The following is a 24,239-nucleotide window of genomic DNA, read 5'->3' on the forward strand; positions in this document are numbered from 1 at the left end:
CGTCGGCCTGCGAGCTAAGTGTCGCTGGTTCGATCTTCCAGTCAGGGCACATCAGAGAAGGAAAACTCTGACTCCAAAAAACCTCCGCTGCCTTGCGGCATACCTCTTCAGGGGAAAGGCTAAGGGAGTAAACCCCGACAGAAAATCCGGAGCCGGAGTCCCTAAGGCGGTTTGACGTTGTAGTCAACACCGGCAACTCCTGCGGCGCACCTGAAGCCAAGCTGTATTGACTCCGTCTTTCCCTTGGACCCTTCAGCTGCGAAGAGAGGGGGGGTCTGCTGCATGGGCAACAGCAGACCCTCCATATTACCCTGCCCAGGCTCTGTAGCTTCAGCGTCATCACAAGATGTCGATTCAACACGGGAGGAGACAGATACCATGTCACTCCCGAGTCGGACTGCACAGCCATTCTCGGTGGTGCAGATAGACTCTTAAGAAGCTACACCATCGTCTCTCGAGACGGACGGCTGCCGACGACCTATAGAATTTCATTTTTCTTAATTCATACCTTCTTATAGAAATAGTATCCTCAGTATGATAATGCCATTTATTATTTCTGCTGGTAAATTTTTTATCATTAGTTCATGTAGTTACCATACAAGCTACCACTGTAGCAAAACAGGTTCTGAGATCTCTGCCAACAAGATAGAAAAAAATTTTAAATGGCAAATACTTGGAGAAGAGAACATTGTAAAGCTATTAAGTTTTAAAAGACATGTAAATTCAAAAAGATATAAATTTTTCAAGCTAAAAGTGAATTCCGTAACATTTAAAAAATAACTGTTGTTATAAGAAAAATAAAGTACCTAGGAATAAACTTAACCAAAGAGATAAAAGACCTGTACACTGAAAATTATGCAACATTGAAGAAAGAAATTAAGGAAGATACAAATAAATGGAAGCAAATACCATGTTCTTGGATGAGAAGAATCAATATCATCAAAATGGCCATACTACCCAAAGCAATTTACAGATTCAATGCAATCCCTATTAAAATTTCAATGACATATTTCACTGACCTTGAACAAATAGTTCAAAAATTCATATGGAACCCAAAAAGACCCCGAATAGCAAAAGCAATCTTGAAACAGAAGAACACAGCAGGAGGAATCATGATACCAGACATCAAACAATACTACAAAGCCACTGTGATCAAAACAGTCTGCTACTGGCATAAGAACAGACATATAGACCAGTGGAACAGAATAGAGAGCCCAGAACTAAATCCAGGCCTCTTTGGTCAACTAATATTTGATAAAGGAGGAAGGAACATAAAATGAAGTGAGAAGAGCCTCTTTAACAAATGGTGTTGGGAGAACTGGACAGGGACGTGCAAAAAAATGAAACTAGACCACCAACTTACACCACACACGAGAATAAACTCAAGATGGATCAAAGACTTAAATGTAAGCCGTGACACCATAAAAGTCCTAGAGGAAAATATAAGCAGGAAAATTTCAGATATCTCACGTAACAATATCTTCACGGATACATCTCCTAAGGCAAGAGAAATAAAGAAAAAAGTAAACAAATGGGACTACATCAAACTAAAGAGTTTCTGCTCAGCAAAAGAAAACATCAGCAAGATGAAAAGGAAACCAACCATAAGGGAAAACATATTTGCCAATGACATCACAGACAGAGGACTGATCTCCAAAATATATAAAGAGCTTATATGACTCAACATCAAGAAAACAAACAACCCAATTAAAAAATGGGCAAAGGACCTGAACAAACACTTCTCCAAAGAGGACATACAGAGGGTCCATAGACATATGAAAAAATGCTCAACATCATTAGCCATCAGAGAGATGCAAATAAAAGCCACAATGAGATACCATTTTACACCAGTCAGAATGGCCATCATCAACAAATCAACAAACAACAAGTGCTGGCGAGGATGTAGAGAAACGGGAACCCTACTGCACTGTTGGTGGGAATGCAGACTAGTGCAGCCACTATGGAAAACAGTATGGAATTTCCTCAAAAAACTAAAAATGGAACTGCCTTTTGATTCCACTGCTAGGATTATACCCGAAAAATCCTAAAACCCTAATTCAAAAGAACTTATGCACCCCTATGTTCATAGCAGCACTGTTTACAATAGCTAAGTACTGTAAACAGCCTAAGTGCCCATCTGTAGATCAGTGGATCAAAAAACATTGGTACATCTACACAATGGAATACTATGTAGCAGAGAGAAAGAAGGAACTCCTAACATTTGTGACAACATGGATGGAACTAGAGAGAATTATGCTTAAAGAAGCCAGGCAAAGAAAGCAAAATACCATATGATATCACCTAATACAGGAAACTAAAGAACAACACAAACAAAGGAACTAAATAAGACAAAGAGCAGAATAGCAGTCAATAGGGGGGAGGGGGGAGGGAGAGAAGGGGGATGAGTAAGGGAAGGGTTTAGTCAAGGAACATGTATAAATGACTCATGGACATGGACAACGGGGAGGGATATGATTGTGGGAGAGGTGGTGGACTGGGTGCGGGGAGCAATGGGGGAAAAATGGGACAACTGTAATTGAAAAACAAAAATATAAAAGATAAAAAATAAATAATAATAAATAAAAATAAAATTAAAAAAGAAAGAAAAATAAAAATAAAAAACAACTGATGTTATAAATCAGAATTCTCAAATAATGTGCCAAAGAATACTGCTTTAGGTTGTTAAAGCCATGAAGTGCCCAAGCAGAGGAAGCCCTTGCCCAATCAATTGTTTGGGAAATGCTGTTTCAAGGTTAAGCAAAAGAGTTCTCAGAAACCGCACTATGGTAATGTGTACTTTGATAGTACAAGATGGGACTTACTATCTACTGCATTTCTCAAATCTATGTGTTCATAGGGCTTTTCACATCCACCCCCACCCCATTTCACAGAACATCTTGAAATGCAATAATCTGTGAATAAATATAATAAACAAAACAAGACTGTGAAATAACAGATGAAAAGATTTTTTAAAGTAATTTGCTGTTGAGGAAGAAGAAAAGAAGTGTTTGCTTACATTAATGATGAGATCAATGATGTTTGAGGGATGTGGAACCGCAGAACTTCTGAGACTGGGGGAGACAGATTTTAAAAAAAAAAATCTCTTAGCATCAGCAACTGGAAGCCACGTGTTTAAACCCACCTATGGTTATTTTCCACATGAAAAATTGAAAAAATGCTTGCTATGATGTTATGGTGTGGTGCCCTCTTGTGGCTCAAAACCAAAATGAACTTTTGAAAAATTCTGGCACCATGAGCAGCAAATATTTTGAAGTTTAAATAACCTTTTTCAGTGTTTACCCAAAATGTTACTAGTGTTATTTCTTCAGATTGATACTAGAATAATTCCCACCTCATGTACTTCTGTCATTGTGGGATTTTTCCAAAAAAAAAAAAAAAAAATATATATATATATATATATATATATGTATATATATATATATACATTGTGCTGATGAGCAGAAAACAATAAAAACAGCAAAATATAAAATACAGGGGAAAATAATCATCTTACTCAGGCAATTATTCATTTCTTTTCAAGTCAGAATATAAAATTTGGATGACAGTACTAATTAATGACCTTAAGATTCAGAAATAGTCATTCCAAGATTTTGAACTTTTTGCCTTTGCTTTATAGTAATACCTATATCAATATTGTATCTAAATATTATAAGTTACGATTGTATCTTTCCTAATGGGATTAAATATTCTTGCCATTAGAAAAGGTTTTGCTATCAAAAATAAAATAGGGTCACTGAAGAACAATGAGATATTTGAAGGAAGACATATATAATACCAGGCCCAGGTTTAATTAATACTATATATTATAAAAGCATTAGTGCAAACAGCACTTTGCAAATCACTGAGAGGACAGATTTCATATAGCCAGCCAACAGCTGAAATACTTTTAGTTTTCTCTTCAGGAAAAAGAAAATATTAAGACACCCTTAAAACTCTGAATAATCCAAAACCAACAAAGTGTAAAGAGTCTCATCCCTGACCTCAAACAAAAGAATCGTTCTGGCTGAACGGCCCAGAAAGTCAGTGATTCTGATGACAATTCACAGTCTCTCCTCCATCTGTGGGAAGTAAGTTAAAGCAGAAGTGTTCCTGATGTGACAGTTGCTCTGAATCAGTGTCAGGGGTAAGCTGGGTTTGTCTGGAATGCCCCTGTCCTAAGCTGTCACATGCTTTCTGGTTTTTCTCACTGAAATCCACTTAAATCAGATTTGAATTTTTTGGAAAATGTACACGGAAATTAAATTCATGTGGCTTTAACACTTAGTTATTTGGCATAATGTTTTTCTTGGATCAATATGGGAGGTTTGTTTTGTTTTGACATGTTCTAATTTAAAAAAGTTAAGTACTGTAGATAGAAGTTAAAGAAAGACGACCTTGAACCCACTCAAAAAAAACCCTGCCTGTGCTGAGCACGGCTGCTCTTAGACTCTGCTGCCTATGGGCAGCATGGGGCTTTGCACCACTTACCATACTGCCCACTGCCCTGCAGAGATTTGTCTTTTTCTCAGCACCCATGAAGAATGGCTAATTCTGAGCAAAATTGTACACAATGAGCCTGGAACTAGACTACCACAGTTATACCAAAAGAACATGCTATGTTTAAATGAACAATTTCAAAATAACTTTTATTTAAAAACATTATTGGTCACTTTAGAGGATTCAAAGGCACTAATTCATTATCTGAAAATAGAGCTAATGAAGCATTTCTCTTGACTTTCTTATATGAGCTATAAACTAGGGTAACCAATAGTTGATGGTGAAAAGTTTCATTTTATAGAAGTACTCCAGCTAATAAATGAAGAAGGAGTGAAAAGCTTGGGGTTAAACATTCTGTTACTTTGAAGAAACTGGATCTATATAGTGATTATAAATGGCTGCTGACATTAAAAACTACAGAAGGAAAAACAGGACATTACCTGCATGCTGATGTAAGTATTCAAAACAGATATGAAGTGTTCTTGAAAAAAAAAAAACTAACATAAAGTGATCTAGCTTTACAATTTAATTACCAGATTACAGGAATAAGTTAAATGACACCTCAAGATGGAATAAGCAAATTCCAAAACTATAGAACCCTGCTTCTTAAACAAAATGCAGGATGAGTGGAAGGGGAGGTGTCCCTACAAGAAAATTAAGGGGGAGGACAGAGCAGACTTCTGTTCAAGATGGAGGCCTAAACAGACACACTGGGTCTCCCTCCACAACTAATAAGGAATACAACTACCTCAAAACTAGGGACAACCAGAATTTCCAGAAAATCAAACTGCATGGAAGCCCAACAAACAAAGATATAAAGAAGAAATACTCATCAAGACAGGTAGAAGTAGTGGATCCCGGGTGGAGAGGACATGGTGTGGTGCCGGCGGTGGCAGTGGCAGCGGCAGGCCAGCGATAAATGCAGTCACACATTTTAAAAAGTGGGAAGGGACACCTGGGGAGCATTTCCAGTTCCTGACCAGACCACACAGCTGATGGTCCCAGCGCGAGGGAAAATCAAGCCTTATTGCTTCTGACTGTGCAAACCAGTGGAGGTTGGGGTGGAGGAAGAAACTGCCAGCCCATCTCTCAGCAGAGTCCGCTTGTTTAAAGGGCCCCCATCATCCTAGAATGTCAGCCGACCCACCCACTCTGGTAACAACAGCCAGGGCAACAGCTAGAGAGGCACCAGTCCCGTATGAAAGTGGGAGAAGTCCCCGAAAAGGGACAAGTGGTGAGAAAGAGACATTGTTCCCTCTCAGACCCCTCCCACACATACAGCACCATAATGTGGTGAAACAGGTCGCCCTGTACTGATGAATACCTAAGGCTCCGCCTCCTACAACATGACAGGTGTGACAGCTCTACCTAAGACACAGAGGCAAACAAACACAGGAGTCTGTCAAGGTGAAGAGACAGAGAAGTATGGCCCAAAAGGTGACATGGATCAAGGTTCCAGTGGGAGAACTAAGCGATGAGGAGATAGCCAACCTAACAGATGAAGAATTCAAAACACTGGTGACAAAGATGCTCACAAATATGCTTAAGTATGGCAAACACATAAGTTAAGAAGTGAAGGCTATGCTAAATGAAATGAAGAAAAATCCACACAGAACCAATGGTGAGGGGAAAGAAACCAGGGTTCAAATCAATAATTTGGAACATAAGGAGGAAAGCAACAGTCAACCAGTACAGAATGAGGAAACAAGAATTGAAAAAATTGAGGAAAGACTTAGGAACCTCTCAGACAATTTTAAATGTGCCAACATCTGAATCATAGGGGTGCCAGAAGGAGAAGAGGATGAGCAAGAAATTGAAAGCTTATGTGAAAAAATAATAAAGAAAAACTTCCCAAATTTGGCAAAGGAAATAGGCATACAAGCCCAGGAAGCACAGAGAGTCCCAAAAAAGCTAGACCCAAGGAGGGCCACACCAATACACATCATAATTAAAATGCCAAAGGTGAAAGATAAAAAGAGAATCTTAAAAACAGCAAGAGAAAAGCAGAGAGTTATCTCAAAGGGGTGTCTATAAGACTCTCAGCTGATTTCTCAAAAGAAACTTTGCATGCAAGAAGAGACTGTCAAGAAGTATTCAATGTGATAAAAAAGCAAGGACCTGCAACCAAGATTACTCTATCCAGCAAAGCTATCATTTAGAATGGAAGGGCAGATGAAGTGCTTTCCAGACAACGTAAAGCTAAAAGAATTCATTACCACCAAGCCATTATTATATGAAATGTTAAAGAGACTTATTTAAGAAAAAGAATCAAAACTATGAACACTAAAATTATAACAAACTCACAACTATCAACAACTGAATCTAAAAAATAAAAACAAAATCCAACTAAGCAAACCAGAATAGGAACAGAATCATAGGTATAGGTATCATTTGGAGGGTTATCAGCTGGGAGGGGGAAGGGGAGAAATGGGGAAATGGTGCAGGGACTAAGAAGCATAACTGGTTGGTACAAAATAGACAGGGGGAAGTTAAGAATAATATAGGAAAAGGTGAAGCCAAAGAACTTATATTCATGACCCATGGACATGAACTAAGGGGGTGGGATTGCTGGGAGAAGGAGGTTACTGGGAAGAGGGGAGTAAAGGGGGAAAAATTGGGACTACTGTAACAACAGAATCAATAAAATATACTTTAAAAAAAAGAAAATTAAAGGAATATAAACCAAATATCATGTCTCCTCATTCAAATAAGCCAAGAGTAAAAAATAAAATTTATGTTGAAAAAATTTGAACATTGAAAATATATTTAATATTAACTTTATTATTATACTGTAAAAGGATCTTTATCTTTTAGAGATACTTGCTGAAATACTTGTGGATAAAATAATAGGATATGTTGGATTTACTTGACAATGATTCAGGGTGAGAAGGAAGGGGGCAAGGTCAGAGATCAGGGGTTGAAAAACTATGACTCAGAGACCAGGTCTGGCCCATCACCTGTTTTTGTAAAGATATTTTTTAAGTATATTTTATTGATTATGCTGTTACAGTTATCCCAATTTCTGTTCCCTTTGCTCCCATCCACCCAGTACCCCCTTCACTCCAGCAATCCCACTCCCTCTTAGTTCATGTCCATAGTTATTGCATATAAGTTCTTTGGTTTCACCCTTTCCTATATTATTCTTAACTTTCCCCTATTTTGTACCTACCAATTATGCTTCTTAATCCCTACACCACACCATTTCCCCTTTTCTCCCTTTCCCCTTTCCAGCTGAAAATCCTCCAAATAATCTCCATACTTATAATTCTGTTCCTATTCTGGTTGTTTGCTTAGTTTGCTTTTGTTTTTATTTTTTAAGTTTCTATTGTTGTGAGTTTGTTGTCATTTTTATGTTCATAGTTTTGATCCTCTTTTTCCTAAATAAATCCCTTTAACATTTCATATAATAATGACTTGGTGATAATGAACTCCTTTAGCTTTGCCTTGTCTGGGAGGCATTTTATCTGCCCTTTCATTCTAAATGATAGATTTGCTGGATAGAGTAATTGAGGTTGTAGGTCCTTACTTTTCATCACTTTTAATACTTCTTTTCTGTCCCTTCTTGTCTGCAAAGTTTCTTTTGAGAAATCAGCTGAGAGTCTTATAGGAACCCCTTTGTAGCTAACTCTTTGCTTTTCTCTTTCTGCTTTTAAGATTCTCTCTTTATCTTTCACCTTTAGCATTCTAATTATGATGTGTCTTAATGTGGTCCTCTTTGGGTCTAGTTTGTTTGGGACTCTCTGTGCTTCCTGGGCTTGTATGTCTGTTTCCTTCACCAAATTTGGGAGGTTTTCCTTCATTATTTTTTTATGTAAGTTTTTAATTTATTGCTCTTTATCTTCTCATTCTGGCACCCCTGTGATTCAGATGTTGACATGTTTAAATTATCCCAGAAGTTCCTAAGCCTCTCCTCATGTTTTTTAATTGTTGTTTTCCTCATTCTATACTGGTTGACTATTTGTTTCTTCCTTATGTTTCAAATCATTTATTTGAACCCTAGTTTCCTTCCCTTCACCATTGGTTTTATGTGGATTTTCCTTCATTTCACTGAGCCTAGCCTTCACTTATTCCCTTCTGCATTTGCCATACTCAAGCATATCTGTCAAGTCTGTGAGCATTTTTGTCACTAGTGTTTAGAATTCTGCATCTGTTAGGTTGGCTATCTCCTTGTCACTTATTTCTCCTACTGGAATGTTGATCTGTTCCATCTTTTGGGCCACATTTCTCTGTCTCCTCCACTTGTCAGGCTCCTGTGTTTGCTTCTGTGTCTTAGGTAGAACTGTCGCTCCTGTTGCATTGTAAGAGGTGGAGACTTAGGTATTTGTCAGTGTGGGGTGACCCATTTCACCATGTTGTGGCACTGTATGTGGGGGAAGGGTCTCAGAGGGAACAATGCCACTTTTTCAGCACTTGCCCCTTTTCCAGGCACTTCTGCATTCTCTATGAGACTGATGCCTCTCTAGCTGTTGCCCTGGTAGTCGTTCCCAGAGTTCGTGAGTCTGTAGATGTTCTAGTGTTGTGGGGACCCTTTAAACAAGCAGACTCTGCTGAGAGAGTGACAATTTCTTCCTTGCCCCAGCCCTCACTTGTTTTCACAGTCAGAAGCAATGAGGCTTTATTTTCCTAGCGCTGAAACTGTGAACTGTGTGTCTGGGCTGGTACTGGTGTTGGGAGTGCTCCTCAGGTGTCTCTCCCTACTTTTTTAAATGTGTGACTGCACATTCCGCAGGCCAGCCACAGCCACTGTCATTGCTGCTGCCTCCACACCTCATCCTCTCTGCCCCTCCTACCTGTCTGGATGAATATTTCTTTATATCTTTGTTTGTTGGACTTCCATGAAGCTCAGTTTTCTGGAACTTCTGGTTGTCTTCAGTTTTGAGGTAGTTTTATTTCTTCTTAGTTGTAGAGGAAGATGCATCATGTCTACCTATGCTTCCATCTTGGCTGGAAGTCTATAAAGAAAGTTTTATTGGAAGTCAGGCATGCCCATTCATTTCTGTGTGCTTTGTGGCTGCTTTCTCTACAATGGCCATGTTGAGTGGTCACAACAGGGACTCTAAACCCTCAAAACCTGAAATACTTATTATCTGGCCCTTTACAGAGAAAGCCTGCTACACAGCTGACCATACATTGGCCATGAGCTCATGATTGAACCTAGGTGATGGATATATGGTATAGTTTTCTTTTGTGTATGTTTGAAATGTCTCACTAAAAAAAAGTTTTAAATTTTAAAACAAAAACAAGTAAAAATTGCTGGATTAGCTTCTCCAGATTCTTCAATCATCTACTCCTAATTGATGTATTTACATAACTTAATTTTTTCAAAAAAAGGCCTTCTGAAGAAAATGAGCACAAATGTAATTTACATTTGAAAGCTTAGCTAGGGGGAGGGGAATGTTTACAAAACACTGAAGTGTTTCACCCTGCCAATAGCAAATCTGGGAAGGGCCCTGTGGCTCTGGATGAGACAGAACCAGCCCTGACCCCCTCCCTCTCCCTTCTCCTCTCTGTAGTGGTGGCTTCCTGGGTGGATGGGTCATCAAGCTTATTCACTGTTTCTGTAAATAAAGCTAAGCACTCTGTGTTCAAAGCCACTGAAACCAGTGGAAACTAGTCACCAAAAGCCTGATTATTAGCTGCTAGGCGGCTTCCCGATAACTCCTGTGCTAGCCAGCACTCTCCACACCAGTACCCATTTTGGGGGCTGCCAGAACACTGCTGTCTCAGCCTGACCAACCTGACCTGTCCCCATGCTGGAGATTGCCGAGCTATACTTCAATGTGGACCATGGCTACCTGGAGGGCCTGGTGCGAGGATGCAAGGCTGGCCTCCTGACTCAGCAAGACTACATCAACCTGGTCCAGTGTGAGACCCTGGAGGGTAAGCTAATATTCTCATAGGTTAGACAGGAAATAATACCTCTGGCCTGCTGGGACATAAGGGAGGTACTGTTCCCAGGGCCTGAGAGCCCAGAGCAGGTGCTTAATCCCAGGGCCCAGACCTCAGGGTTCCATGAACTTGAACCAGAAAAACAGTTACATTTCTGTGTTCAGTTCTCTAAGCAAAATCTTACCAATAGAAAGTCATTATTTTCAGATCCTTATAGAGTTCTGGTAGACGCTTTGAAATATCAGTTATGTTTTCACTATTTCAAAATTATGGAAGAGACTGTTCTCATCTTTTAATCATGATATTTAATGTCTTAATAAAGGAGCACAGTATTATACATTTTAAAATATATTGATAATTATTTTGTATGATATTTGGTTTCATTTGAAATCCTACCTATTTTCATTGTACATATTTATAAATATTATTTGGAGAAAAACATCACCAAATTGCCCAGAGATCTATAGCCAAAAAAAAAAAGGAAATAAAAGCTAAGAACTTCGGTCCAGAGAATTCTATTCTATCTCCAGTTTCTCAGTATCTATTGATGTGAGTGTTTATTTGAGGTTTGTCTTTAACTGAAGCTTAAAAAAAAAACTCACAGTGGGGTCTGTGATGAAGCCAGCCCTGACACAAAGGTCTTTGACCTTTGCCAAGTGCAGGTAGGTGACCTGGAGCTCCAGCCTGAGCACAGAGTTCTCACTTGTAAAATGCAATGGTAACACCTGCTTTGGCAGGTTGTTTGGATAAATAAATGAGGTTATACATGAGAGAATGTTCTCAGAACTGTGAAGCAATCTGCAAATAAAAATTATCTGCTTTTTGAAACCACTTTATTGAGGTATGATTGACATACAAAAAGCTATACATATTGAATGTATAGAACTTGATAAGTTTAGATGTAAATTTATGAGAAACCATCACCACAATCTGTGCCATAAACCTATTCAGCACCTCCAAATGTCTCCTCCTGCTTTGTTATTATTATTTGTGTGTGTGTGTATGTGTGTGTGTGTGTAGGGGGGTATTAACTATAGACTCTATGCTGTACAATAGATCCCCAGGGCTTATTCATCTTGTAAAACCAAAACTTTCTCCTTTGACACCTTCCCATTTCCCCCTCTCTGGAAGTTATCTTTAAATTACAATATTTTCAAAACCTTATCAAAGATGTCACATCTATGATACAGTATTTTTATTCTTTCCAAACAGCTACACTTGCTCATTTTGAAACATATAAAATCAGTACTGTATATGTTCTTAATAAGGTGGTTTAAAACTTCCAGATTATTCTAGAAAAAGCAAGAAAGCAGTAAAGATCCAGACTACCAGGAAGAGTAGCAGAGAACAAAGACAGAGGAAAAATGTGAAGGTGACTTTGCAGGCTTCTCAAGAGGGGTCCTGAGGTCACTTGTTTATGATTCTGACCAGTTACAGTCAGAGCTAAGACCAAGCTGCCCATGCTGAGAGGATCCATTTCCTTTCATTAGCAATGGAAATAGCCAGAAAAAGCTTCTAGATGCTAATTCTGTTGGCTCCTAAATTACTTGAGCATATTAGGAGTTTGGGGAATGCAGAGTCTCAATCATGTATAGAAAATCGGCATAAATTGAGGTAGAAAAAAATTAATGAACACAGGGTTTCTGAGAGAAGTCATTTGAATAAATTCTGTTTAGTTTTCAGTCAAGCTTTTAAATGGGCTAAGAAATGCAAATTTAAACACAAACAATACATAAAATGTCTTCCGGACACACAACAAAGTTTTAGCCTGCTCTCTAAAGAATTCAAGGAGGAATCACCCTCAGCTTCAATTTGGGAGAGAAAGAAAGCTTTCAGACTCTTGAAGATTTGATGAATGAATCTTCTCAGTAAAATACGCACAGGTATACATGCACAGAATTTTTCATATGATGTCAGGAGTGGAGGACCACCAAAGTTATCCCTGTACCCTGGTTGAAAACCTACTACACACATTGTGGCTTTGTTGTCTTTGCATCTTGTGTTTTTATCTTTCCTCCCCAAAATATATATTTTTCAACCTTCTCACACAACTATGTTTGAATCCAGGCCAGTCTATGGCTTGGGGACTTTGAGGAATATCAGTGTGAATCACAAAACCATGGATTATAATGACTGCTGAGTAAAACAGTCTAAATAAAATAAGGATTACATGTCCTTGGTTAAGAGCTAAGGACACAGAGGCTATGACTAATCTAACACTCTTATTGGGGATGGAGGACAGGGATATCTGTGTTTGTTGTTCACTGAAATGTCTATCCCTGAGCATGAGTTGAAGCTCCATGAATAGGTTTCATTCATTAACAGCTCCATTGTGACATAGAAAATAATATCTGCCCTGCCTGATTGTTCCACAGTATATTGGTTAGTAAATAACTTGTGAATGGCAATGCACCTGTTGCATCTGAGTGCACTGAGAGAAATCCAGCCACCTTCCTAGTCACCCTATTAGGACACAAGTTAAAAACTTTGGGATTTTGTTGACTTCTGCATACAATATAGACCATAAAATGACTGATAAACAAGAGTAGGGGGTAACAGCATGATAAGTGTACTGTGTGCTGAAGCAGACACTTTCTGTGAAGGAAAAGTTAATTTGGCAAAGATAAGTCCTCTAGTCTTTTTTGGAAGTATATTATATTGATTATGTTGTAGCAATTGTCACAATTTTTGCCCCTTTGTCCCCCTCCATCCATTACACCCCTTGCATCCAGCAATCACTCCCCTTAGTACATGTCCATGGGTCATGTGTGTAAGTTCTTTGGTGTCTCAATTTACTTTATTATTCTTAACATCCCCCTGTCTATTCCTACCAATCCCTGCACCATTTCCCCATTCTTCCCCTTCCCCCATCCCAGCTGATAACCCTCCAGATGATCTCCATATATATGATTCTGTTCCTGTTCTAGTTGTTCGCTTAGTTTGTTTTTGTGTTTTAGGTTCAGTTGTTAATAGTTGTGTTTATTGTCATTTTAACATTCATAGTTTTGATCTTCTTTTTCTTAAATAAGTCCCTTTAACATTTCATATAATAATGGCTTGGTGATGATGAACTATTTTAGCTTTACCTTGTCTGGGAAGCACTGTATCTGCCCTTCCATTCTAAATGATAGCTTTACTGGATAGAGTAGTCTAGGTTGCAGGTCCTTGCTTTTCATCACTTTCAATACTCTTTGCCAGTCCTTTCTTGCCTACAAAGTTTCTTTAGAGAAATCAGCTGATAGTCTTATAGGAACCCCTTTGTAGGTAACTCTCTTCTCTTGCTGCTTTTAAGATTCTCTCTATCTTTATTTAACCTTTGACATTTTAATTATGATGCGTCTTGGTGTGGGCCTATTTGGGTCCAACTTTTTGGGACTCTCTGTGTTTCCTGGACTTGTATGTCTATTTCTTTTTGCCAAATCAGGGAAGTTTTCTTTCATTACTTTTTCAAATAAGTTTTCAATTTCTTGCTCTTTTTCTTCTTCTTCTGGCATCCTTACACTTCAGAAGTTGGTACATTTAAAGTTGTCCCAGAGGTTCCTAACCTTCTTATTTTATTTTATTCTTTTTGCATTCTTGTTTCTTCTTTGTGTTCCGGTTGAATGTTTATTTCTTCCTTTGGTTCCAAATTGTTTACTTGAATCCCGGCCTCCTTCCCTTCATTATTGGTTCTCTGTAGATTTTCACTTAAGTTTGTGTAACCTTTACTTCTTCCTTCCTTTATTTATTTATTTTTGTGTACTCTTGTGAGTTCTCTGAGCATCCTTATCACCAGTGTTTTGAACGCTGCATCTGATAGGTTGGCTATATACATTTTGTTTAGTTCTTTTTCTGGGATTTTGTTCTGTTCTTTCATTTCAGTCATATCTCTTTGCCTTCTCAATTTGGCAGCCTCCCTGTGTTTGTTTCTATGTATTAGGTAGAGCTGCTTTTACTCCCTGTCTTAGTAGCATGGCATATATAGCAAAGGCACCTATAAATTGTGTGGGGCAGAGCCTTAGGTAATTGCCAGGGCAGGGCCACCCACTTCACTTCTTCGTAGCTCTGTTTGTGGTGGACGGGCTTGGAGAGGGAGCAATGCCACTGCTTGGGTCTGTCTATTTACTCAGCACCTGCCCCTCTTTCAGTTACTTCACCTGCTTCCTGTATGTGGTTGGCTCCCTTCCAGTTGCTGTCCTGGGGTTTGCATACGTTCTAAGACCATGAAGTCCTTGTAAGCAGTGGAAATCTGGCAGTTTCTTCCCCTCCCCAACCCCCACTGGTTTTTACAGCCAAAGGTAATGGGGATTTATCTTCCTGGCATGGAAACCCTGGGCTGTGCAATCTGGCCTGGAGCTGAAATTACTCAGTACCAGGGTATCCCTCCCAATTTTTATCCACCACATGTGAATGTAAGACTGTCTGTTCCACTGCCACTGCTGCTTGTCCAAGCCACACCACCTCTCCACCCCATCTCCACGACTCCACCACTCCTGCCCATCTGGATGAATGTGGCTTCTTTAAATCCTTGGTTGTCAGACTTACATATAGCTTGATTTTTCTTTTTCTTTTTTTAAGTAATTTATTTGTTTGTTTGTTTGTTTGGTTTTTTTAGAGAGAGGGGAAAGGAGAAAGGAAGAAAAACATCACTGTGTGGTTGCCTCTCATTCGCGCCCCCAACTGGGGACCTGACGTGCAACCTAGTCAAGTGCCCTGACTGGGAATCGAACCAGCGACACTTGGCTTGCAGGCCGATGCTCAATCCACTAAGCCACAGCAGCCAGGGCTAGCTTGATTTTTCTGATGGTTCTTGTTGTTGTTTTTGAGATCTGGTTGTAATTCTTTCTGTGGTTGTGCAAGGAGGCTAAGTGTGTCTACCTATGCCTCCCTTTTGACCAGAAAGTCCCAGTCCTCTGGTCTTTAAAAGAAAAGTGTCTTGATATCAGCAGATTGTTCTAGAGCCACCTGTAAGGAACACATAAGGTTTCAGGTGAATTTGGAAGAGAAAATGAAGATTGTACATACAAGCTTTGAAATGTCCCAGTATTCATATTTGTGCAAAACTATGCGAGTGTGGTCAGAAGTACTCATCAATCCTCAGGCCAACCCCTTACTGACACAGTGCACAGAATCTTTTTATTCAGTCCCTCCCAAGGACCAGAGAGGGAAGCTGATCTCTAGGCCTGTGCAATGGGTGCTGCCTGAAAGCTGAATCCCCATAGACACTTTAAAGTTCTTTAACAAGGACTTGGACCAAAATAATAATGGTAAAAGGCAGGAAGTATTCTGAAATATAATTAACACCACCGTGCTTGTATTAAGACATTATCTTTTAGAGAAGTTTTAGGTTCACTGCCCTGAAAACCCTTCTCAACCCCCATTCCATAGACCACTGATCTTTCTACTGTCTCCATAGTGTGGCCTTTTGCGGAAGATCAGAGCTGGAATCACAGTCTGCAGCCTTTTCAGAGTGGCTGCTCCACCAACTAAGATTCATGTAAAGTTCCTCTGGGTCTTGGCAGGCCAATGCTGCTACTTTCATTTTAAAAATTCATAATTTTATAAAATTATAAATATGATTGTTGTAAATATTATTTCTTCTTTAAAAAGACATGGTAGTACAATTAATAGTTCAGAACTGCAGAACTTAGTAATAATAGTCTTTTCTAAAATATATGGTGGAAGTGTCCTCAGCTCTCAGGTATGGTGAGAGGACTGAGGGATTAGCCTTTACTGTGTCCTGTCAGCCAACATTCTTTGAAAGGGAGGGAGATCGTCGGCAGCCGTCCGTCTCGAGAGACGATGGTGTAGCTTCTTAAGAGTCCATCTGCACCGCCGAGAATGGCTGTGCAGTCCGACTCGGGAGTGACACGGTATCTGTCTCCTCCCGTGTTGAATCGACATCTTGTGATGACGCTGGAGTGTCCTCTCCAGTGAAGCTGAAGCTACAGAGCCTGGGCAGGGTGATATGGAGGGTCTGCTGTTGCCCATGCAGCAGACCCCCCCTCTCTTCGCAGCTGAAGGGTCCAAGGGAAAGACGGAGTCGATACAGCTTGGCTTCAGGTGCGCCGCAGGAGTTGCCGGTGTTGACCACAACGTCAAACCGCCTTAGGGACTCCGGCTCCGGATTTTCTGTCGGGGTTTACTCCCTTAGCCTTTCCCCAGAAGAGGTATGCCGCAAGGCAGCGGAGGTTTTTTGGAGTCAGAGTTTTCCTTCTCTGATGTACCCTGACTGGAAGATCGAACCAGCGACACTTAGCTCGCAGGCCAACACTCAATCCACTGAGCTAAACCAGCCAGGGTCGAAAGGGAGGGAGAGGAGCAGATTATATCTCACTAACAATGAAGTCCCCATGAACTGACACAATCTTCATTCTTTTTCAACTGTGCCTTCAAATGGGAGTTAATTCAACCACCATGTAGTAAGCACTTTCTAGCTACAGCCAAGGTAATGTAAATGAAAAAATATATAGTCCCTGACCTAAAAGGGCTTCCATGGTAGAGTAGAAAAGTAAGACCTCTTAGATGATGTCTCCCTGTCCTACCTTCCTGTTTCTAGTGTGATCAGAGATTTCTGATGATGTTTTGTAAACTGTAAATCATAAAATTTATGGGAACTCCTAAGTACCCTAAACAGCAATGTGTCTACAACAAGAACTAGTTTCCCCTCTCTGCTACACCCTTGAATTCCTAAATAATTCCCATTTCAAGGTTATGGTTAGAAATAAAAGTGTTTGGGTGGGGAGTAAGCCAGTTTGGCAGCAATACTAGAATGCCTAGAGATAAGGATGGAATTTCAATTTGGAAAAATGTTAAAGGACCTTGAAGATCTGATTATGGAGCTTTGAGATACTGAATGCAAAAAAGAGACATGTCTGGTCATTAGTCAAATACTTGTACTCATGGAAAACATGAACAGGTTATTTCTCTGGACCTTTGTTACTGTTAAAGCTACTGTTGAGGTTAAAACACAAGGTATGTTAAAACTATTCTGTCTGTGAAGAGTCACTTAGGAGATGACCACAGCAACATGGGTGGAAGCCCATGGTTCTAAACCAAGGATGTAGAGACTGAGACTCAGAGGCAATTGCAGAAAATGCAGGCAATATGGGTGATAAAGCATCAAAGAGGACCTGATGGTTAGTCACTGTAAGGTGGCTATAAATTAGCAAACATGGAGCAAGAAGTCTGGTTTTATAAATATTGATATATTTATTAAAATCAGAGTAATTATAAAATGTGAGGGTCAACTTCAATATGTAGGTTGAAAAAATCTCTGGTTAGAGAATAAAAAGCACAGTTCTTGGCCAACTGAATCAAATTATTTTGTATGTGGGTACAAGTGAGAAGAAAAAGAAATTAATATTATGCGGTGGCTTGTACATGCTGGCTCCTCACCTCCATCTTGCTTAATCCCCACAACAACCCAAAAGCATAGATTCTATACCCATTTTGCAGATGATGAAACTGCAGAGTGTGAGGAAAGGCAGGGCCTGCGCAAGGATAGCACCCTTCACAGGTATAGCTGGAGGGACTTCCTTGTCTAACCAACCTGGAGAGTGGGAGGTCTGCTCATTCCTTTTTATAGAGAGGCCCATACAGGAAGCTGCCAGAAAACAAATACCAATTCATCATTTTCTAAAAATGATCTGCCCAACAAATCTCTAGAAAGCGCTCATCCTGTCTCACTAGCCAAGTGATCCCGGTAATTCCCTGACCCCAGTGACCGAGCCCATGGAGATCCATTTTTTCACTTCGCCCCTGTGTGCACACCTGCACGCACACACAGTCCCCTGTATAATATGCTCTGATATTTGTTGTAAGAGCCTAATCAAGGCCTTTTTTTTTCTGTTGCTGTTTGGGACCTCATAATCTGATTTAGTTGGTAGTGATCCCACAGTTTGGAAAACATTTCATTTCCTCATTTGAATAAAGATGAAAAACATTGCCATTCACCACAAAACTTCTGGATGAAAGAGCACCATAATTTTCCAAAGTGTATTATGTGGGTGGCTCCATTGTTTTCTAGTGACTGGGGAGGTTCTACACCAAATAGCACTCAAATTAATGCAGCATAAGCTTTCAATTCCTACAGTTAAGAGCCTGTTTATCCCAAATATATTTGACCGTACAGATATTTATTTAGATAAGCACTTGGGAAAATGCAGGGAAGAATGACTGAACCCATTTTAAAAATTAGAAGTCTATACATTAAAGCATTGTTGTTATTATTGGAGGTCCATACTTGTCTGAGAGCAAGCATTTCAGATCATAAGGCTTTCTTAGACTCTGAATGCAAGTGTCCCTTGGGTGTTCTGGTGTTGGGACAGAAGGTCCCTTCCACTGCATTTGACTCTCCATCACATGCAGCAGTCCATCATTCCCACAGGGTCTGAGTTCCCACACACAGCTAATTGCAGGATCTCCCTGCCAGTCGAAAGATTTGGAAGTTTTGCTTAAAAGAAATATGTCGCATGAGCAAAATATCATGGTTTTGAAGGAAATGCCATTTGTATTCCTTCTGTTGGCAAATAGTCCTCAGCATGGAGAATGCAACTGTTGAGTGATGTAAAAATCTGAACTGCCAAAATGAAAGACCCACCTAACATGGCAAAAAGTGTAATTTTTTAATCAATTAATTAAATAGGTGATTGAGCAAGTAAATTCTGCAGGAAAAAAAAAGCTTTCCTGAGGCACAATTTACTCCAGATCCTGAAGAGGAAGACTTGCCAGCCACTGAATCCCAGGTGTTTAAGAATCACTGATGCCTTCTTGCAATCCCACCCCCCTCACAGCCCACAGTGGCTCCCTGTTGTCCTCAGGATAAAAGATGTCCTACCAAGCCCTCCTCGGGACACCTCTGTTTACTTTCCTGTCTTCATTTTGTACCTCCCCTGAAACTTTGGCAACATGGAGCTGCTGTGAGCTGTGACACCTGCCATATCTGCACTAATTCATAGGATACTTTCCTCTGGATCCTAGCAGGCACCTAAGGCTCATCTCTGGTTTAACATCCTCCAGGGTCTGAGTTCCCAGACACAGCTAATTGCAGGATCTCCCTGCCAGTTGAAAGGTTTGGAAGTTTTGCTTAAAAGAAACATGTCACATGAGCAAAATATCATGGTTTTGAAAGAAATGCCATTTGTATTCCTTCTGTTGGCAAATAGTCCTCAGCTAAAAGAATTATTGTTTAAAGGATGCTGGCATGGTCCTGTGGGAATGATGTTACATTTTAAGAGTATGGAGTCCCATCTCATAGTTCAAATTCTGCTACTAACTCCACCCTTTAGCCCCTGGGACTCAGTTTCTTCATCTGTAATAAATGGGTCTGACAGCTGCCCATGCCACATCCTGCACCACTGGCCCACACTACTTATAAGTGTCTCTTCCATCAAGCTGGGCTGGAGCCTTAGTTTCCTTCTCAACAGTTTTCTGAGCAGCTATTTCCAATGACTAAAATTGGATCCAGTAAAACCTACTTGTCATCTCTGCACTGGGTGGTTGTTAATGTTCTTTCCAGCTGTGCTAAATAAGTTTAGATATTTTTAGATAATTGAAAATGTGTACACTTTACTAGAATGTCCATATTAATATTGAATTATTTATTGCTTTAGAGAAATACACTAACTTATGGTATGTAGACTTCGTGTTAAGGTCTAATAAGGTGTAATAATTAAATATGCATTCATCATGAAGTTAACATAAATTCCATTAATGTTATAGAGGCTATTCATGCATGTTCAAAATTTAACCTGTTTGGGGTTTCATTCAATTTCAGATCTGAAAGTTCATCTCCAGACCACTGATTATGGCAACTTCTTGGCCAATCAAATGAACCCTCTCACAGTTTCCAAAATTGACACTGAGATGAGGAAAAAGCTGTGCAGAGAATTTGAGTATTTCCGGAATCATTCTCTGGAGCCCCTGAGCACATTTTTCATCTACATGACGTAAGTGGTATTAAGAAGTCCTGGTGTGAGACCTTATCAACAGATACAGGTGGGGTTTTAGGGAGAGTTTTTGGCTTAAGACCTTCTCTATTGTTTGTAGATTTCAATACATTCAAACCACAACAACTGATAAGCTCAGAAGCTGTGTTTCCACTGTTAAAAACAACATGATTATGAAAGTGGTGGTGGCCTCTGGATAAAGCAGTATTCAGTTTTCTCTTCCTTTTTTTAAGATTTTATTTTTAGAAGGAGCGGGAGGGAGGGAAAAAAAAAAGAGAAACATTTATGTGAGAGAGAAACCTTGATTAGTTACTTCTGGCATGAACTTCGGCCAGGGACAAAACCCATAACCCAGGCATGTGCTCTGACCAGGAATCAAATCAATAACCTTTCACTTTGTGGAACAGTGTACAACCAAATGAGTTACACTGGTCAAGGCACGTTTTCATCTTTAAAACAAGTGGCGCTTATGGTTAAAGAGTTCGGACTGTTGGAACTGATGGTAGGTACTATGTGACATTTTTGTGCCACTTCTTGGGGTGGGGCTGAAATACCCACAAATTGTTCTTCAGGCCACATCTGTCCTTTCCTAGTTTCCCTTGGAACAGCATAAGAAGCTTCAGCCATGGTCCAATGTGTTCTGTGTTTATCCTTTTCTGTCACCAGTGGTTAGCCTTTCAATATGAAGGCCCTTATTCTTAAAAAAATGCTGAATTTTCACACAATAGTAAATGGAAACTTTATTAATCCAGTTAATAAATTATATCCAGGGCTTGAAATTTTGGGCCTCTCCAGGTGGCAAGCTGAGAACAAAGGTCCACAGCTGAGCTGTGTGTTATGTGTATACATTTTAGATACAATATACACAGTTGTGAATACAAGGCCCAGGTCTTAGACTGGCTTAGAAAGGCATAAAATAAAAATGTTCCTCTATTCTACATGCCCTCTGCTTCTCTACTGTGTCTCCTCCCCCAAACTAACCATTTGTTGGTTTCTTATCTACTTTCCAGAAAAATATTTACATTTGTGCATTATATTGACACATATTCAACCCATCTCTCCTGCACATTTCAAATTTATACAAATGCAATCATATACCTTCTGAAATTTTTTCCCACTTAATGTTTCTAACAACTTTCTTTGTCAATATTGTTATTTTTTAATAAGTGCATAGAATTCTCTGTTTGATATAATTGACCAGCCATCTATTAACAATAACTAAATTCTTTTCTTTTTTCTTTCTTTCTTCTTTATTGTTACAAACTTTTTCAATTAGCTTATTGTTGTGTAGGTCTTGAATTTATTTCCAAGCTAAATTTCTAGCAGTGGATGTAATGAATCAAAGGAACTTTTCTTTTTTGGTAAATTTTGCTAAATTATATTCTCAAAACAGTGCATAAGAAAGCCTGTGTTCTTACACTATTAAGAACATCAGGGGAGGGAAAGATGGTGGTGGAGTAAGTAGCAGCCTTGTCTGCTTGCTTCCATCGTGGAACGAACTTGGAGTATAAGTACTGCTCAGAGAGTGAGTGAGAGCAGCTTTCAGACAGGGCAAGCAGGGATGAGAGCATGGGAACAACACGAGATAGGGCAAAAACCATAGTCCGCACTTTCTAAGTGAAGTCACCACGCTGCCCAGCCCAGCGCCTCCGGCCACACCACATAGGATCAGCCGTGGACTGGCTCATTAGCCAGTAACTACCAGGGTGAAGAGAGAAGCTCAGGGTGGTGTGGAGGCCTGGAAACTGCACTTCTGCCACAGGCGCCCTTTCCGAGATGTCGAGGACGGATTCAGCAAGAAGGTTTAGTGAAACTGTCGGAGGTGTGGGAAGATGGAGGTCAGCCCTGACTGTGAGAGACTGTGTGAATTTCAGAGGCGGGGAGAGCACGGAAATCGGGGGACACAGGGACTGGTGCTGAAGCATGGGGGCCAAACTGAGACTTTTTTAAAAGGAAAGCTGAGGCAAGACCGAGATTCGGTAGAGGTCCCCAGCTTATAGGCCTGCATGTGGGCACAATGGCTCTGCCAAACAAAAATGCAGATTGGTGCTGCAGTTTGGAAGCCACGCAGAGACATTTTTGGAAAAAGAGCTGAAACAAGACCTGATTCTTGACAAGGACTCTGGGCGTGCATGCCAGTTCACTGGCATAGCAGCACTGCTAACAAAAATGAAGAGGGCTAGAGGGTACCGTCTGTTATGATATGGTGGTAGTTGTGGCATTTCTGCAATTTTATTCATAGATATTCACTCTTTCAGTATTTCAAATCTCAAATCCTATAGTCCCTTTCTCCTACTCCATTAATACCTTCCTCCAGCCCTTTCCTTCTTTAGCTTAAATTTGAAATATTTTCCCTCTAGCCTAGTTTTCATTCCTCATTCTTAGTATACCTACCCCCTCTATCATCTCAAATTCACTTCCCTTTCCTTTAAACATCTCTTAGGCTTTTCTTTCTTTTTCCCTCTTATTCCTATTCCACCTATATTAATCATAGCCCAAAGGTTGTCCATAATACTGGGGAGAAACTTTTTCTAATTTGTATCTTACTTTTTCTTCTTCTTCATCTTTTTTTTTCTTCTTTTCTTTATGTTCACTCTCGTACTAAATATATATTCTATAACATTTGTTTAAACCTAATACTATATGCTTCCACTCTCTTACTTCATTCTGCCTTCTTTCCTCCTTTTTTTAACATACAATGTAAATTTTACTTATTGTCTCACATTGCCTTGTCCCTACTCATTACTATTATTGCTCTTCCACCTATCCTCTATAAAATCATTTTTCTTTCAGTTAGTCAACTCCTGTTTTTTCTTTAGTATAATAGCCTTAATCTCTTTACATCTATATTAATACTGGCTAATTTGTTGTTTATAGTGTGATTCTGAGTGGGGGATATTTTTGAGGGTCTGGGTTTCTTGCCTGGGTTCTGTATTTATGTTTTAACAGCACTTCCACAAAAGAATTCAGGACATGGTGGGCAGATGACTTTCAGGCAGATAGCTGGAAGGAATGTTTCACCAAAGAGCAACACAACAACAACAGTCAAAACTGAAGTACAACCAGACAGCCTAAATAAATGGCATAAAGGACATTCCAAGAGCATCAAGCTCAGGAGATCAAAGAGACTGCACCACTAAATCCCACCGGTCTCCTATTACAGAAGGTCACACCACAAAAGAAGGAAACCAAAGCAGACCAATCTAAGAAACAAAAACAAAAAAGAAGAGCCACCTAAAATGGGGAGACAAAGAAACAATCCTCCAACAAAAAAAGGAGGAATCCCCAGAAAGAGTGCTAGATGAAACAGAGGCAAGCAAACTATCACACATGGAAGCTCAATGAACTTGACAAACTCAGAGAAAACTACAACAAATTACAGTGGAATTACAGAGAATTCCAGGGAAACTTCAAAGAACTCCAGGAAAATCACAGAGAACTCCAAGAAAACTACAAGGAACTTACTTTGAACTACACCAGCATTCAAAAGGACATAGAAACTATCAATAAGAGCCAGAAGGAAATGAAGAATAAAATTTCTGAACTAAAGAACACAGTAAAAGGAATAAAAACCAGGCAAGATTAAGCAGAGAATCAGATCAGCATGCTGGAGGGCAATGTAGAAAAAAGTTCCAAGACAGTGTAACAAAATGAGAAAAGGCTGAAAAAAATGAATAGGATTTAAGAGAGCTGAAGGACAACATGAAATGTAGTAATATGCATATCATAGGGTACCAGAAGGAAAAAGGGGGGAGCAAGGGATAGAAAACCTGTTTGCAAAGGTAATGACAGAAAACTACCCTGACTTGAGGAGAGGAAAAAGTCACACAAGTCCAAGAAGCACAGAGTCCCAGTGAAGATGAACCCAAAGAGTTCCACTCCAAGACACATCATAATGAAAATGGCAACATTCAAAGACAAAAA

The 24,239-nt window shown here is 39.7% G+C and overlaps 1 protein-coding gene across 2 annotated transcripts in view; it reads left to right on the forward strand.

Moving 5' to 3' along the window:
- Positions 1 to 10,174: 10,174 nt before the first annotated feature.
- Positions 10,175 to 24,239, forward strand: part of ATP6V0D2 (ATPase H+ transporting V0 subunit d2) — a 64,612-nt gene continuing 50,547 nt past the window's right edge. For both annotated transcript variants that reach the window (XM_090282914.1, XM_090282915.1), the window contains exons 1-2: positions 10,175 to 10,377; positions 20,144 to 20,315. In XM_090282914.1, coding sequence (XP_090139040.1) covers positions 10,248 to 10,377; positions 20,144 to 20,315 — 302 coding nt within the window. In that variant the 5' untranslated portion in view covers positions 10,175 to 10,247. The remainder of the gene's footprint in view (positions 10,378 to 20,143; positions 20,316 to 24,239) is intronic.

This window comes from Furipterus horrens, unplaced genomic scaffold (assembly GCF_987537825.1).
Source record: "Furipterus horrens unplaced genomic scaffold, mFurHor1.1.pri manual_scaffold_7, whole genome shotgun sequence".
Taxonomy (NCBI): Eukaryota; Metazoa; Chordata; class Mammalia; order Chiroptera; family Furipteridae; genus Furipterus; species Furipterus horrens.